General features: G+C 37.2%; 1 protein-coding gene across 1 annotated transcript in view; it reads right to left on the reverse strand.

Annotated features, from left to right (window-relative positions):
* Positions 1-6,601, reverse strand: part of ANKRD50 (ankyrin repeat domain 50) — a 944,454-nt gene extending 937,853 nt beyond the window's left edge. Inside the window, exon 1 of the mRNA XM_044061681.1 lies at positions 4,870-6,601. Coding sequence (XP_043917616.1) covers positions 4,870-5,351 — 482 coding nt within the window. The 5' untranslated portion in view covers positions 5,352-6,601. The remainder of the gene's footprint in view (positions 1-4,869) is intronic.
* Positions 6,602-16,180: the final 9,579 nt, after the last annotated feature.

Here is a 16,180-nt window from a genome sequence, read left to right on the forward strand (position 1 = left end):
AGCTCAGACCTATTAATGAGCTGCTTCCTGTACTTGTTTGGCAGCTCAGATAGAGGACTACAGCTCAGACCTATTAATGAGCTGCTTCCTGTACTTGTTTGGCAGCTCGTATAGAGGACTACAGCTCAGACCTATTAATGAGCTGCTTCCTGTACTTGTTTGGCAGCTCGTATAGAGGACTACAGCTCAGACCTATTAATGAGCTGCTTCCTGTACTTGTTTGGCAGCTCGTATAGAGGACTACAGCTCAGACCTATTAATGAGCTGCTTCCTGTGCCCAATACACAGGCTTTGATTTCTTCCACCTTCAGCTGCCTATCGTGCCATTCTGAACCGGTCAGTTAATCAGACGATGCTCTGGGATTTCCCTGAAAGGGGGCAACTGTGTCCAGTGGGCTTACTTGCTTGTATTCTTTTACCTATTTGCCAATAAATAAATAAATAAATAAAATAAAACTACACAGTGAAAGTGCAAGTTGCTTCAACATGGGCAGAAAATTCAAAACTTTATAAAGATGGCAATGCCGTCATTGTGTAAAGAAGTGGCAAAGCTTAAGAAGTGAGCTTGAATGTATGCCTACAACAAAAATTATACTGTACATGTCGCACATGAAAATGCCACACCTTTCTCAGTATAAACAATGCTCAACTGTGGGAACTAGGAAAAGTGATGGTAGAGAATGTGCCAAAGAATTTTAATATGTTAAAATGATTGCTGATCACAGCATGAAACACTATGTCATGTTCTGATCAGAACATGAAAAAGGTAGTTTTGTTCAAACTATTTACTGAAATGAATAACCCTAAAGTGACACAGTTGCAGTATTGTTTCTGCACCAAGATTAAACAGACTGGAAACGTCTACTTGGCTCTAATCCAAAAGCCACTGTCCAAAGTAACATCAGCAGCCTGTGAGAGGTCATCCTCCTCATAAGTCATACCAAACTATATTTGCAACCGGTGACACTCCAGGTGTAGGGCAAAGCTTAGAAGAATCGGCATTATTAAAAAGGAACCATGTCTCTCCGGAGAAGCAGTGCATTTCTGCACACCTGCAGTTGTACTGACATTGGATAAATTTGGTGATTATAAATTGTATCAGTACTGGTTAAATCTGACAGTGCTTCAGACAAAATGGGTGAAGCCTTGTTTCTCCAACTGGCTCACCCTAAGAAAAAGATGCATTACTTATTTTACATGTAAAATCAACGTTCGAATGCTGCACTACTGCGCACTATCCAATGTACAGTGTGACCTGCGAGGAATCCATATTTCTCTGCAAACATTCAGTCACAAAAAGTCAATGGACACATTCAAAGTGCTTCAGCTGAAAGGTGAAACCATATTTTTCCAAGTTGCTCGTCATCAAAAAAGGAGGTACTACTTATTTTGTCTGTAACAGCAATATGGCAAAGCAGCATCAAACATTTTAGTAAATATCAAATCTTACGTTTGGTAAATGTTCCATGACAAGGAGCCAAGAAAGGCTTGCACCAAACTGATGCAGCTTGTGGAAGGAGGTGCTTAAATATTTTACATCCATATTCAAACTTCTGCAATGAATTTACTTAGTTTCTGCATACTTAAAAGATGTTACACAACAGAAGTACAGCTAGAGTTATAAAAACTGCTGGCCAGTCCTCAAGATTCATGAGCTGTGAAGGGATGGTCATGGACTTCCTGGGTAGCTACTTCACTAATACTTTACTTTGGTCCACATTAAGTTTTTTACTTGTGCATGCTATTGCCAGGAGTTTATGACTAAAAGCTTCTAAGCAGCATTTATAAACAAAAGTAGAAGCTCTGAAGAGGAAACAGAAATCAGCCTGCAAGAAAAAATTACAAAAATTCTGTGCAGTCTCAATTATCAATTATACAATTTGAAATAAAACCAGTTTTATCTAAGAGCACTTTTCTAGTTCACCAACAATAAGTAATTCAATTAAATTCCATTTTCTTACCAGAAACAGAATAGACTGCCAAAATATAACTGCTGCATAACACATTTACAAGCAGGCAGTGTTTGTTGTGCTTTTATTAAGGATATAGGATATTTAATCAGTCAAAGGTTCCAAGAGAAATGGCCCAATCTGTTTTGGTAAATAAGACCTGAAGGTAATGGGGGTCCATTGCACCCATAAGAACTGAAAGGTACTCAGAAGTACCACACAAATGGATAGTGTTAAACAGGCCCGTGTTCAGTAAGTTGTGTGAGACTACCAGACAGGTAGTGCTGCTTACAATGGATGCCATTTTCCTAAGAAAAAAGTATTACTAACAAACAGCCACAATCTACCACATTAGAATTCAACAAAGAAATGTGAGCTTGGTGTCACAGAAAACTCAAGCATAGGAAGAATTTCCTGGTTATGAACACCAAAAAAGCAGTGGAAATCTTCCATGCAAATGATACTCAGAAACCTTCAAAGCATCCTTTTCACAAAGCATATTCACTGGTAATCCAAAAAGTACAGTTTAAAGGTAACCATATAGCGAGTTATAAAAACAATGTGTATAACCTTTGGAAAAAAAAAAAAAAAAAAAAAAAAAATCAGCAAGTCGTGCACAGAATGCGACCTACCACATTTCTCTCTCTCTCTCTCTCACACAAACACATAATGATCATAGTGCTTCCCTCATCCTTTCTTTTTCTGTTCACCACCAGATATTCAGAGTAACCTTCATACCTGAACCCCCAGTTCCCTTCATTTTTATCACAACACCACTCCAAACCTTTACCTCATTTTAGCAACATTACTCAAAGGGTGACCCTCCCTCATACTGAAATCAGCATATACAAACAGGAAAACCACAATATCCTATTAAAGGAAAACTCAACACCCATCTGAACAGATGCTCTTGTTGGACCTGCAGCAGTGACATCACTACAGTATGTTGGAGGTCTTAGGTTCAAGTCCCAAATGAGAGCTAATATTTTCCTTTCACTTCTATGATTCTAACAGTGCCTAAAAAAGCAGAGGGCTTTCTTTGTAAATGTGTGCATGTGTGATGACCTTAATCACCATGCAAGTTGAAAAGATAAGGTTCTTAAGGGAAAACTCAAACACCTATATGTTCAGAGGCTCTTGTTGGACTAGTGACAGTCACAATAACCTAATATGATAGATGTCTTGCATTTGAATCCCAAATGATAGCTAATGTTATCCTTTCATTTTGCATATATGTGTATGTGTGTGTGTATGTGTATATGTGTGTGCACGCACTTGTAATCATACATCAGGGAGAGAAAGAGACAGCATTTTGCCTCACAAGAATAACTGTACCATCTTACAAAAGCTGTCTCATTTAAGCTATTAATCAATAATTAAAAAAAAAAATGTTCACCCTTGTACTCCTTGCTTTAAGGTTCTTGAAACGGACAACAGCTGTATATACAGTCATAGATTTGGTTTCGGGGGGGGGGGGGCTTAAAATTTACAGACTGCACAGCAAATGTCAAAACTGGCTACTTTATTCTATCACAAAAAATTGTATTATGTAATTGGCTGCTATGCTATGGTGACACATACATTTTAGTCACACAGAATATTTTCTAATGTAAAGATAGCACTCACTATGTAACACATTAGGAATAGCCATGCACACTTCTACTAAAGATAAAGACGTCTTAAAGTATGCCTCATCAGAACAGCATTTTCATTCTTTATTAATTCAGATGAAATACACACAGAAGTAATCAGTGAAAATACAAGCAGATGTTTAGGCAATTTCTGAAGTGTATTATTATTGCTTCTAAAGGATGCAGGATTATGAGGAACACTAAATTTCTACCATATTTTACAAAACGTATAAGTGGAACTTTACATCTGTAGGATGATGCCTTATATCAGTAAGGAAACATACTTTATATATGAGATGCAACTATATGTGCTTACTGTTATACAGCAGGTTATTATTGTTACTGTGACTATGCATGTGTTGAAACAATTACCATTTTACTGTATTGTGATTACTTTTATAACTAGCTGTATATTATCTGCCTTCTGGAGCTTTTTCTCATGTCTCTGCTGAAAAAGGGCATCTGCCCAGTCAGACTAACTCAGTCAACAAATGTCAAATAAATAAACTGTTAGTAAAGTATAATAAGGTGAACCATGACTGCTTAAAACATGTAGCAATATATTCTATAACTAACTACACACATTAAGAAAAAAGTCCCTATACTTCCAAGAATATCATATGTACATGTAAGACTGATATACACATATATGCATATTATACTTGCCAACTGAAACATGGGGAGAAAGCATTAATTGCTATTTCACTGAAGCCTTTAAACAGCTTTATGGTAAAAACAAAGTTGAAGAACCTTATAAACAGTCTATATTTAGTGCAAACATCAGATGGCAAAACAAACTTTAAGGGTGAAGGGTCTTTAGAGTATACTGGACTCAAATACATTGTCAAGAGAAGGCAAGCTGGGAACAGCAAATCTAAGTGAGCAGAGAACAATTCAGCTCATTCAAAACATACAAAGGTGTGATAAGAATAAGGTGTTAAAAACTGTTGTAAGACAGTATTTATAATTACACACAAGAATAACAGAGATTATTCAAGGAATGAGAAAGGTCTGTTTTTTAAATTGCATTCATGCATACATTCATGTTTTTAAAACAAAACCAAAAGTTCTGTCTGTCAGACTACACTACACTGTGACAGTGGACAAGTATGTGCAGAGTTCCAGTTTAAGGGTTATATTTAACTCTGCAGCAATAGATTAAAAATGCATTAGTCAGGTGCGCAAATTACAAAAAGTTTAAAATTAAGCTGCAGAATGATTTTTTTTTGGGGGGGGGGGGTCAGAAATAAATACATTCAGAAAGATGAAAAAAGAAAATGTTAAAATACCTCTTAAAGGACTCTGCAGGATTTCTCTCACATTCACCAGGCTGCAAAGCACTTTGAATTGCTGGGTCTCTTAGCTTTTCATCATAGCCCTGCACTAGTCCACTGCGACATATCTGGGTAACCATGCTACGAATAAAGCCACCAATGCACAAGGTATCAGAATCCTGGGCCCTACAGAAATGGAAAGCCAATGGCTGTCGATGCAATCCCCTCTGTAATCCTGCTGGTGAGCTTGGCCACAATAATTCTGTACAAAGGGCTGTCTTCCCACTGCCAGGCCCTCCTACCAAAAGCACTCCCCAAGTAGATCCTTTGCAAGGAGCAGAACTTGGATTATTCCCAGAATTCCCTCCACTGGATGGTTTGTTGGCAGTACTGCTACTTATATTATTAGTTTTCTCCTGAAGACAATGCTGGAGTTTGTGGAAAACCCACTCCCTACAGTAAAACCGCTTTCCTTGCAGTAAACTTGTCTGGGCCATTATGACTTGCCGTTTCTCACAAGTTTGTCATAACACATTATACATTTTTAGCATCATAAGCAGAAGAAAGCAAGTTGAAAACATTAAAGAGTCTGATGCCAGTGCAAAGGCATCAAAAACGAATTAGTACAATACAGAAAAATACGGTCACTCTATGTAATAAAATACATGAACGATTGCTAGTAAATAATGGCATTGTTTCAGTTCAGTTCTATTAGTGCCTGCTATGCACACGCAAAAATACCATTCCACATATGACTAACACAGCCTAGGTAAATGCTTAGCAAAAAAAATTAAAGTGCAGGGCTGTCAGGACTTAATTCTCTTTATATGGTTTTGTATGTCATGAGCAAAATCTCTGACTGCATCTGGATTTTATACAGGTGTGCGGGTTTCCAACTTAAACCCAAAATACTGCTGGCAAAACATAAAACTGGACGTATTTCCTTCAGCAGCTGCTAAATATCAAATTCTGCTCCATTTCTTGTGTTAGGTTGTACGCTTTTTCAGCTTGGTAAACCGTGTCTTTTCGCCGTTTCTTCTATTACAAAAATCCATAGGTCTCTCTGCTGACAGGGCTAAATCCACCACCGTCTTTAAGACAAACCTTTAATGTGGGCAGCATCAGACATCTGGACAACTTGCAAGAAAACGCTCCAGGATACAGCTCCACTAACAGGACATAAATATTATACATCCAAGCTCTTCACTCCTTAGTGCAAATGATGTGTTTGCTGCTCAATGTAGTACGTTTCCTTTTGCATTTTAAATGACATCCTTAGGTAAAGAATTCAAGAATCCAAGCTACAGACTCCGAGATGTATTCCATAAATTAAAATCCAGAGAGAGATGTTTAGCCAGTATTCTACTACGGAAAAGAGAGACAATGAAAACAGTTTAAACTACATATTCACAGCTCCAGCAACAACCCTTCCTAATTGACAGCCGTAATGTAGTCTAAGTACCCTACGGATGTGCAGTGGCAAACCCCGTCCACAGTTACTACTTGATCACGCCCCTAACTGACGCGGTATAATGAATATACACGTTGCGTACAGGGAAAACGGTTTTAAAGGGACAATTCCTCACTTAAAATTCCAGCCGATGAAATTACACAGTTCATCCCGCCCCCTGCAATTACGTCATCGCAGCCCCACCATAGATCTGATTCTTCTGTTTCTTACTTTGATCCGACACTGTTTATAGTCCCATGTGTGAACACAACATTGTCTTATTCGGTTCCTATTGATTTAATCCTCATGCATTGCATCATTGCTGCTTCGCATACACGGATCCATTTTAGCGGGCACGTTAAGTTTCTGCAAGAGTGATTACGATAGCCTTGTGATTTTCTTTTGATTTTCAGTTGCTTTGCAGGATGCAGAGCTTGCAGGAATCGTAATGAACAAAGGAAAATAACTGTGAGTCAGTACTACATTGATCGTGTTTGTGTTCTCAACTTCGCATTTCAGTACGGATACTCTTTCTGACTTTCTCTCAGTCCACATTTCATTGTCGCAAGGGTGTAAAGCATACTTCAGAGTACTCAAATAAGTACATTTTTTTCTGAGCGTCTCTTGGAAACTTCAACAGTTAAAAAGCACAGCATGTTTAGAACTGTGCACACTAATGTTTAGAGTACAGCATGTTAAAATAGAATAACGTTCTGAAAACAGTTTTTGGCATTGTTGTAGAACAGTACCATCCAGGACGGGCTGCGCTGAGGTGGGCGTGGCTTGTATGACTGACGTTCGAAATGTCCGTGCTGTTGTATGCAAATGATGCGTGGTTGACTGCCATGCTGATCTGACAGTGACATCATGCATACAGTGGTCGTTTATTGACAGATATTGAAATAACCACTGCACACTTGGGTTCCACTGCGGAGACAGATGTTATTACTTTGCCGTGGTCCACATTTTGCAGCGCCAACAGGCCACTTAGGGGTAGTGTTATGTTAGGGCTAACCCTAGGCCTAACCCTAAGCTTGTAAATTATAGACGAAGGCAAAGTAATAACATCTATCTCCGATGGAACCTGTGTAGGCATTTCATGTTATTAAACACTAAATTACTAAATAATATCAGGATAAATTCGAGACAGTCCAGAGGTATGCAAACTGCGTAACAACCTTCTGTCTTAATGCGTAAATCTGTATTAATAAACAGCTCATTGCTAGCATCATACACCGCATCTTTCATTAGTAGTACTTCCAGTTACACTGCTGTTTTTTTCCCATTATTGAATTGTAGTGCCCCCTCAAGCTAACATGCCGAATACCTGATGAATATTCATGAGGCCGGTGAAGTTATTACCATAAATATTCATCTATTATTCAAACACGTCATTATGTGGTGGGTGGGGTTTAGGCGTTACTTGCAACTCCATATCTGGGAGGTACTGTTCTACAACAATGCTCAGCTTTTTATGGGAATCAGTGGTAACAGTTGAAAATAACATGCCACTTTGTTTACTTCATGTAATTGGAGCTTTTCTCCCCGGGCCTCTACTGAAAACGGATATTTGTCCAGTTAGACTAGCCCGGTCAACAAATGTAAAATAAAAAAAATAATAAAAACTTTCCTTTGTCCTGAGGGTAGCATTTTGAGGGTTGAGTACGTTTTAAAATGCTAGGTGGTTGTTGGGGGCAACAATGTTAGGTTAGAGTACAAAATGTAAATTTCTGGCTACACCCTGCAACATTTTAACAGCCCCCCCCCCATACACACATAAAGTATAATGCCCACACCTCTCAACTGTCCAGATGTTCACTGAATGTCCATATTTCCACCTCATAATTTTTCGTCTGTTCCTGTTAAAATGTGTGATTTTCTTGCAAGTCATTGAGGAATGAGGTCACTAAATTATGACAGAAATTAGTTTCACATTTCACATATACCAGAAAATTCATGTTAATGCAAAAGCTGTTATTCTAGCAGCTTTCTAAGTTTATAAGGGCAATAATTAAACAATCTCCTTGATTTTGGACCTTTTCCCCCTCTCCTTTAATTTTGGCTTTGTCAGATTTCTTGAACTAAGAAGTTGAGAATTATGAGTACAAGGCTGTCATACAGCAGTAAAAAGTAGGGATGCCAGTTCTGAACAAGCTGGCTAACATTTTTCTGCATCGACAAAGAATAGTAAAAGATTCTGTTTTTGAGAGTCTAATTTAAGGTGCACATCACTTGCAGAAAGCAGTTATTTTTTCAGTAAAATCTGTGCAGCAATGTCACAAGATTTGTTTGTAGCCATTTTTAGACACTAGAGGATTCTGCAGTTGCTGAGGTCCCCCTGGTCCTGGAGGGGAACAACCCCCCTCCAACATAATATTTTGTTATGTTTGTCAAACCAACAAAACTAATATAGCAATCTTGTGTACTTAATAAATCAGATACGTAATAACAGGTCTTAGGATGAAGAATCCTAAGGAGTGACACCACTTTCTCCCCATAAAAATTCAGATAGTTCTAGTTGTAGTAAGTGTTTTGTCAAGTAGCAAAGTTCATAATGTCAATAAATATTTTACCACTGACATAGTGCAGTTAACTTAGTTAAATCTTACTGGTGGGCATTCTGTCCTCTACAAATAACATCATAGCTGTCTTTAGAAACTTAAGATACCTGTAGTTGCAGAGGGCCTCCATAATCATCATTGACTGTGTGGGAGGCCAGCAAAAGCAGCTGCTGGTTGGGGTAAAATGAATAAAAAAACAGATGATTCATTCTCCAATTGCATGCTTTATCCTAAACAGGATTGTGACGTGACCATTTTAGAATAAAACAGGTAATCAGTGAATGCACATGAGATAAGATAATGAACATGAGTAAGTTCTAGAGATCAGCTGCACAGAGGAACCAATCTTACCTCTGCTTTTTAGAAGAGCAGATGCTTCCACTCTTCACAGATGTTTTTTCTCTTTCAGGGAGTTGTATAAGTACTGGCAGAACCCCAGATAACTGTAACCTTCAACTTTTTTGCTCAAGCATTCTGGGCAAAGCTACAAATGATGGATAATAAAGGCTCAAATTAGGAACACTTTCTAAATATTACTCTTATTCACTAAAAAAAGTTAATAAAATGACACATTTTGCATCAACATGCATTTTTTTCACAGTAAGATGTCTGAAACTCTAATGTTTGGTATTATTTATTAACAATCTGTAATCATAGGATCATAGGGTCATAAGTTACTAAGCTACTGGCCCTGAGGCCCTTATAAGCTTAGCCAATAAATTAGCTGATATTCCCACAAGTCAGCACCCAATGCCCCTGTCCAGCAAGGACACAGGTGGAATCCCAGGGGTATATTTTCTATTTTCCATCCAGTCATCCAGGTTCCTCTTAAAGAGGGATAATGAAGTACTCTGCTTGAGGTGGGGAAGGAGTCTATTCCACAGATGGGGGAGCCTCTGGGAGACAAATCTTTCCTGCCAGCAAGTCCTATTGATGTTGCAGACCAAGTTGAGGTTTTGCATGTGGATCATGTGAGTGAAGTTTGGCAAGTAGATATGCAGCAGTTTCATCAAGGTGGGGTCAGAGATTGCTCTGTATGCTAGACATAGATCACCTCTGAGGAGTCTGTTTGAGATGGAGTAGAGGGACAGGGCTTTTAGCCTATCTGTGTAGGATAGATTTTTGAAACCCTGGATTCTCCTGGTCAGGAACCTCTGTGGTCTCTCCAGCTGCTGCATGTGCTTTATGAGGTACATGCCGAAAGGGGACTTATACTTGATGATGGGCCTTATAAGGGAGGAATACAGGGAAGCTATGACTTCCTTGTTCCTGGAAGAAATATCCTTACTAATGAGGTGAGCCATGTAGAAATCTCTACGTACAATGGAGACAACATTGTGGTCAAAAGTTAGATTGCTGTAAATTTGGGTGCCCAGGTCCCTCACAACTACTTGCATACTTAGGACATTGTTATTAATGTTATAATTTGTGGAGACATCACTCTCCCCAAAAGGAACGATGATACATTTTTTGGCATTTAGTTTGAGGCTATGTTTCTGGCACTAGTCATTTGTCTGGGTGAGACCCTTTTGTAGTATGTCTACATCACTAGGGGTGTTGATGACAGTGCCCAGCTTGCAGTCATCTGCAAACCTGGTCAGCCATAGACCTCTGGTTTTGGTTTGGACCTCAGAGAAGTATATCCCAAACAGCAGGGGCCCCAAGACCAATCCCTGGGGTACGCTGCTCATTACGGGTCTACTACTTGAGGTAGCTTCCTGTATTTTGACTGAGTGTGTTTTATCAGTGAGCCAATTAGCTACCCATCTGTTCACATATGGATTTACACCAAGCTGGGATAGTTTATCTATTATGCCCGAGTGGGGAATAGTGTCGAACAAAGGCCTTGGTCAGGTCAAGGTAGGTGGTGTGCACTGTCTTCCCCTCATCCATGGCTTTGGTGACTGACTCAGAGAGGTCTACCATATTTAACAGGCATAATCTTCCCTTGACAAAACCAAACTGGGTGGGATGAAGTGTTCGGAGGTTGCTGATGTCCTTGTTAATGTTGCCCATGATAATGCATTCCATTGCCTTGCATATCAGGCTAGTTAGGCTAATGGGTCTATAATTGCCTGGATTGGTGGACACTCCACCTATGTGCAGAGGGATGATGGTGGCTATCCTCCACTTGGCTGGGAAGAAACCGGTACTCAGGCTTAGGTTGAATAAGGTGCCTAATGATGCTGTGAGCTTCTGTCTGAGTTGATGCAGGATGCAGCCTGGGATGTTATCAGGTCCCATGGAAGCTGTGTTTTTAGCCTTTGAGAGGGCATAATTGTAGATCAGAGTGTGTGTTGTGACTTTAAGAGGCATTTCAAAGTGAGGGCACATGCGCATAAATAGAGAGCACATGCAGGCAGCAGTGTCATTTTGAGTGGACAGCCAGAGTGCTAACATGTATGAGTGCAATAGTCAGTCTGTTTATAAGTTTTTTCAGTTTGAGTTACCAAGCGTCAATCCTGATGTGTTTGTATGTAACAAAGCTGCTTGAACCAAACCCACAGCCGTTCCTCTGTTTTACCCTGACCGGACGAGTGACATGGTCTCAGAAGTGGCATGTCTGAATGACATGGTGTTAGAAGTGGGATGTCTAAATGTCATGGTGTTGGTACTGGGATGTCTTAGCAACAAGACACCAGAAAGAAGCCAGAAGTCAAGCAATGAGGTGCATAGTTAGAAATGGAGGTATATAGAGAAATGACTCATCCCAATCTGCTCAAACGAGTGAAACAAGGTTAGAAACAAAGTTCAGGTAATTAAAACCCACACAAATGATTTATTTCGTAAAGAAAACTGTACAAAGCATTCACAAAGCACATTATTAATCAAACGAAAAGCACAAAAACGCATTATTGATTAAACAAAATGTTTGAAACCATATTTGATAAAATTATTTGAAATACTTATGAGAGAGCTCAGAATTACTTTTGATTTGCATAACGAACATGTTAAAAGTAGAACAAGCATAAGAAAAGTATAATGAGCATGATAAAAGTCAAACGAGCATAACGAGTACAATAAAAAGGTCAAAATGAGAATGGAAAAGCAAAGCGACTGCATTTTTTTAGTAACTGACCACGTTTTTTGATACAAGCTACTATTTTGCATTGACTAAAGCTATTCAAACTATAACTAGAGTTGTTTGAAGTATATCAGAGTGTGCAAAGTGTTTGCAGTGTGTGCTTTATTACAGTACAATTATTTCAAAGAGTTTACTGTGTGCAAAGTAGTTATTTCGCAAAAAATGCAGTCAGAATACAGTCATTTTGAGAAGTTTCTTGTGCTGTGTACAGTTCATTTGCAAGATGCAGTTGTTTCAAAGTGTTTCTTACACTCTACAGAGTTATTTCACAAAATACAGTCATTTTGAGACGTTTCTTGTGCTGTGTACATTTCATTTGCAAGGTGCAGTTGTTTCAAAGTGTTTCTTACACTGATAAGAGTGGTTTCACAAAATACATGATTTCAAAGTGCTCTTGTGCTACAGAGACTTATTTCACAAAGTGCAGTTATTTCAAAAAGTCTGTTATGCTATTGAGCATAATTACAGGTTTCTGGCATAGATTTCTGACGTGTGTGTGTGTGTGTGTGTGTGTGTGTGTGTGTGTGTGTGTGTGTGTGTGTGTGTGTGTTCGTACATAATTCCAAGGGTCTTTATTACTGTATGTTGGCATGGCAGAGGCATTTCACAGACCCAATCCACTTGTGTCTGATCATAATATTGCAGAGAACTGGAGAGTATTTGAGCAGGAATGCAATATTTTCATACAAGCAGCTTTTTCTGATAAATCTGCACATATGAGGGCATTTATTCTGCTGAAACTAGTGGGGTCAGAAGCCATTGAAAGAGAGCATTCACTTGTGTATGCACAAGCAATATATGCAGGAGAAGGGAAAACCATCATATTGTTCTATGAGCTGAATCAAAAGAGGACCCCAAGTGCTTGAAACTTAAATTTAGAGAAATGTGTAACATCTAGACAAATGTTACATTGAAGAGGCACTTATTTTATACAATAGACCAAAGGCAAGGAGAAACTTTTGTAATTTATATTACTGACTTGAGAAACAAGGTTAAAACATGCAGATTTGGTGATTTGAAAGATGAGTTGATAAAGAACAGGCTTGTGAGTGGTGTTAATAATGCTGCAGTGAGAAATATTTTGCTTCAAGACAGTGATTTAACATTGAGCAAAGCCATAGAGATTTGTCAAAGACACAAGCTTCCAGAAAGGCACACAGATATGGTTGCAAGCGATAAGAGCATGATTTAAGCAGCCTCTAGAGCAAATGTAGACAGCATGCAGCATATGGCTAACAGAAACAGGCCTAAGCACATAGGAGCTACAGCACCTGAGGGATTTCCAGGGAGAGTGCGTACCTTTCCAGCAAGTTGTAAGATTAGCTCAGTAAAAAGGACATGCTCACTGCAGCAAAAGAGTGAGTCAGCAAAACCCAAGTCAAGTCTCATTGTTGACTGTTGTAACTGTGGTGCCAATCACGAATCAAAAAGAGAAGATTGCTTAGCATTTGGTCAGCAATGCCACAAGTGTACAAAATGGAACCACGTTCAAAAGCTTTGTAAATCAAGCAAGCCTCATTCATTTATTAAGAAAGGTCACCCAAAAAGGCAAGATGATCATATAGAAGGCTGCAGCTCTACTTTCTGTGTAGATGATGTATCAGTGGTTGATGAAAAGGTTAATGCAATAGATTTGTTGGCAAAAAACAAAGAGTTTTGTACTGTCCTGATTAATGATAAACCCGCAGAATGCAAAGTGGGCATTTGTTCAAAGTGTAATGTTATGTCAGCAGAAACATTTGCTAGATTAAGAGCTGGCAAACATCTTAATTTGTCGAATTGTGTGAACCTTCTTCTCAAGTATTTTTTTTTTTTATTTTCAATTAAAATAACATTGACATAATATTTTTTAAAATCATTTTAAACAACTATATACAATATTTACAATAGCCTGACTTTCAGTTGTATACACTGTATGTTATTAAATATAGGATTAACAGATCAGTTATCAGAGATATAATATTGATTATTGCAGAGTGTCCAACAAAGATATAACTTTCTTCCAAGGATTATTTACCAGTGGCCTGGGATAGATTTGTAGTTCTTTGATTTTTATTTCCATCAATGCAGTTGTCTTCAGTAAAGTGTGGAATTCTTCCAAGGTCGGGGGTGTATTTCAATTCCACCTTCTGGTTACGCATTTCCTAGATATAGCAAATATAGTCCATAACAAATACATATTTGTCTTATTCAGGTAGGGACCTTCATTTGCATTTAGTGTTATCAATACTTTAGTTAATGTTATCGATACTTTAGTTAAGGTAAATGATTCATTAAATAAATCTTGTAAAAAATTATTGATTCCATTCCAATATGATTTAATTTTATTACATTCATAAAAAATATGAATCCAGTCTGCTTTATTTGACTTTTCACACCTCCAGCAAAAAAACATTTTTAGTAGTACTGATGTTTTTAATTCTATCTGGTGTTAAAAATGCTCTATGTAAGTATTTCCAGTTAAATATTTTCCAGTACTGTGTGTTAGAGGTGTAATTAACTGATAGTAAGATGTTACTTTTGATTTCTTCTGTTAACTGCAATGACTGACCTTTTGTTAAGAACTTCCAGTATGATGGTTTGGGAATTGTTTTATATGTTATTAACTCTTTATATAGATTTGAAATGGAATTTTTCTTTTCACAAATATTACATATAAATTCATACAGAAAACTTATTAGATTTGGAATATCTTTAAATGAGGAATTATTAATTAATCTGCATAAATCTTGAGTGTACATTAGAATGCTTTTTAAGGTTAACCAGTCCTGTGTTGAAATATTGTAAGCAGTTTTTATCATATGTATATCTAAAACATTTAATTTATTTACACACTGAAACCAGGATAAGAATCCATTTTGTTCCCAGGAGGTTATTGTTTCCCTATATATTTGTGAGGAAAGTGATGGTAAATGGGGTTAAAAAGTCAAACCAAAGTTTTAGATCTATGTTTGCATTGATAAATTTCCTAAAGGAATTGATGTAATGATTAATCAGTGTTGTTTTAGAAGGTTTTGTTATATTATATTGTATACTTATGCATAGTATGTACCAGGGTTTGTTTGATTTGTTTACTATTAAAACATTTTTTTAACAGATTAAATTCATTTGTTAATATAGCCGTTGTTAATTCTTTCCAGTTGGCAAAATAATTTGGGTTTATCCAGTCTATTGTAGTTTTAAGCACAAATGCTTTTGTATATGTTTCTATTTCTGTGAAGTTCAATCCTCCTTGTTTCCAGGGTCTAATGTGATGAGTTAGAGCTACTCTATTATTTTTGGGATACTGTAAAAATTTTATTAAACATGAGTTTATTTCTTTAAGAATGCATCTTTCAGGAATTAACTGTATTGCTAAGGCTACGTATAGTATTTTTGGCAATAAAACCATTTTTATTAATTGCAATCTGTCTTTAAAAGTTAATATAATTTTGTTCCACTTTTCTATATATATTTTTATTGTTTCAATAATGTTTTATACATTTATTAATATTGTTTCATTTATATTTTTGCATAACACTATTCCTAGATAATTTAGCACAAGTTCTTGTTTTCCTATGATGGATTTATCTGTAACTTGTAGGTCTTTTTTCTTATTTAAAAATAGAAATTTTGATTTTGATCTATTAAAGTATAGACCTGAAATCTTATAAAAGTTCTGTATTACTTCTTCTAGCTCTCCTAATGACTCTCTGGAGTTTGATAGGGGGCAAATAAAATAGGAGAAAGGGGGAATCCTTGTTTAGTACCTTTCATTATATGGATAAATTCTGAGGTGAAATGACCTAATTTTATGTAGGCTAAGTTATTAATATATATGTTTTTTAGTAATAAGATGAAGGGGGAGGAAATTCAAACAATGATAAAGTTTTAAATAGATATTCCCAGTTGAGGGAATCAAAGGCTTTTTCTATGTCTAATCTGATTACAAGTGTTTCTCTTATCTTCTTTATTCACATAATCTATAAGAGTAAATATCCTTTTAATATTATCATGTGCATGCCTGTTATATAAAAATCCAGTTTGATCATTATTAATTGTCTTTGAAAGTGGGATTTTCATTCTGGTATTGACATGAATATTTTGTAATCATTATTCAGTAATGATATAGGTCTGTATGAGGTGCAAAGGTCAGTTTATTATCTTTTAGAATTGGTGTTATGAGAGAATATTTCCTTGAGGGTGGTATTTTTGCTTCTGACTGGACTTCTAGCAAAGTTTTATGAAAAA

This window comes from Protopterus annectens, chromosome 2.part0 (genome assembly GCF_019279795.1).
Source record: "Protopterus annectens isolate FY-2018-M chromosome 2.part0, PAN1.0, whole genome shotgun sequence".
In the NCBI taxonomy this organism is placed as follows: domain Eukaryota; kingdom Metazoa; phylum Chordata; order Ceratodontiformes; family Protopteridae; genus Protopterus; species Protopterus annectens.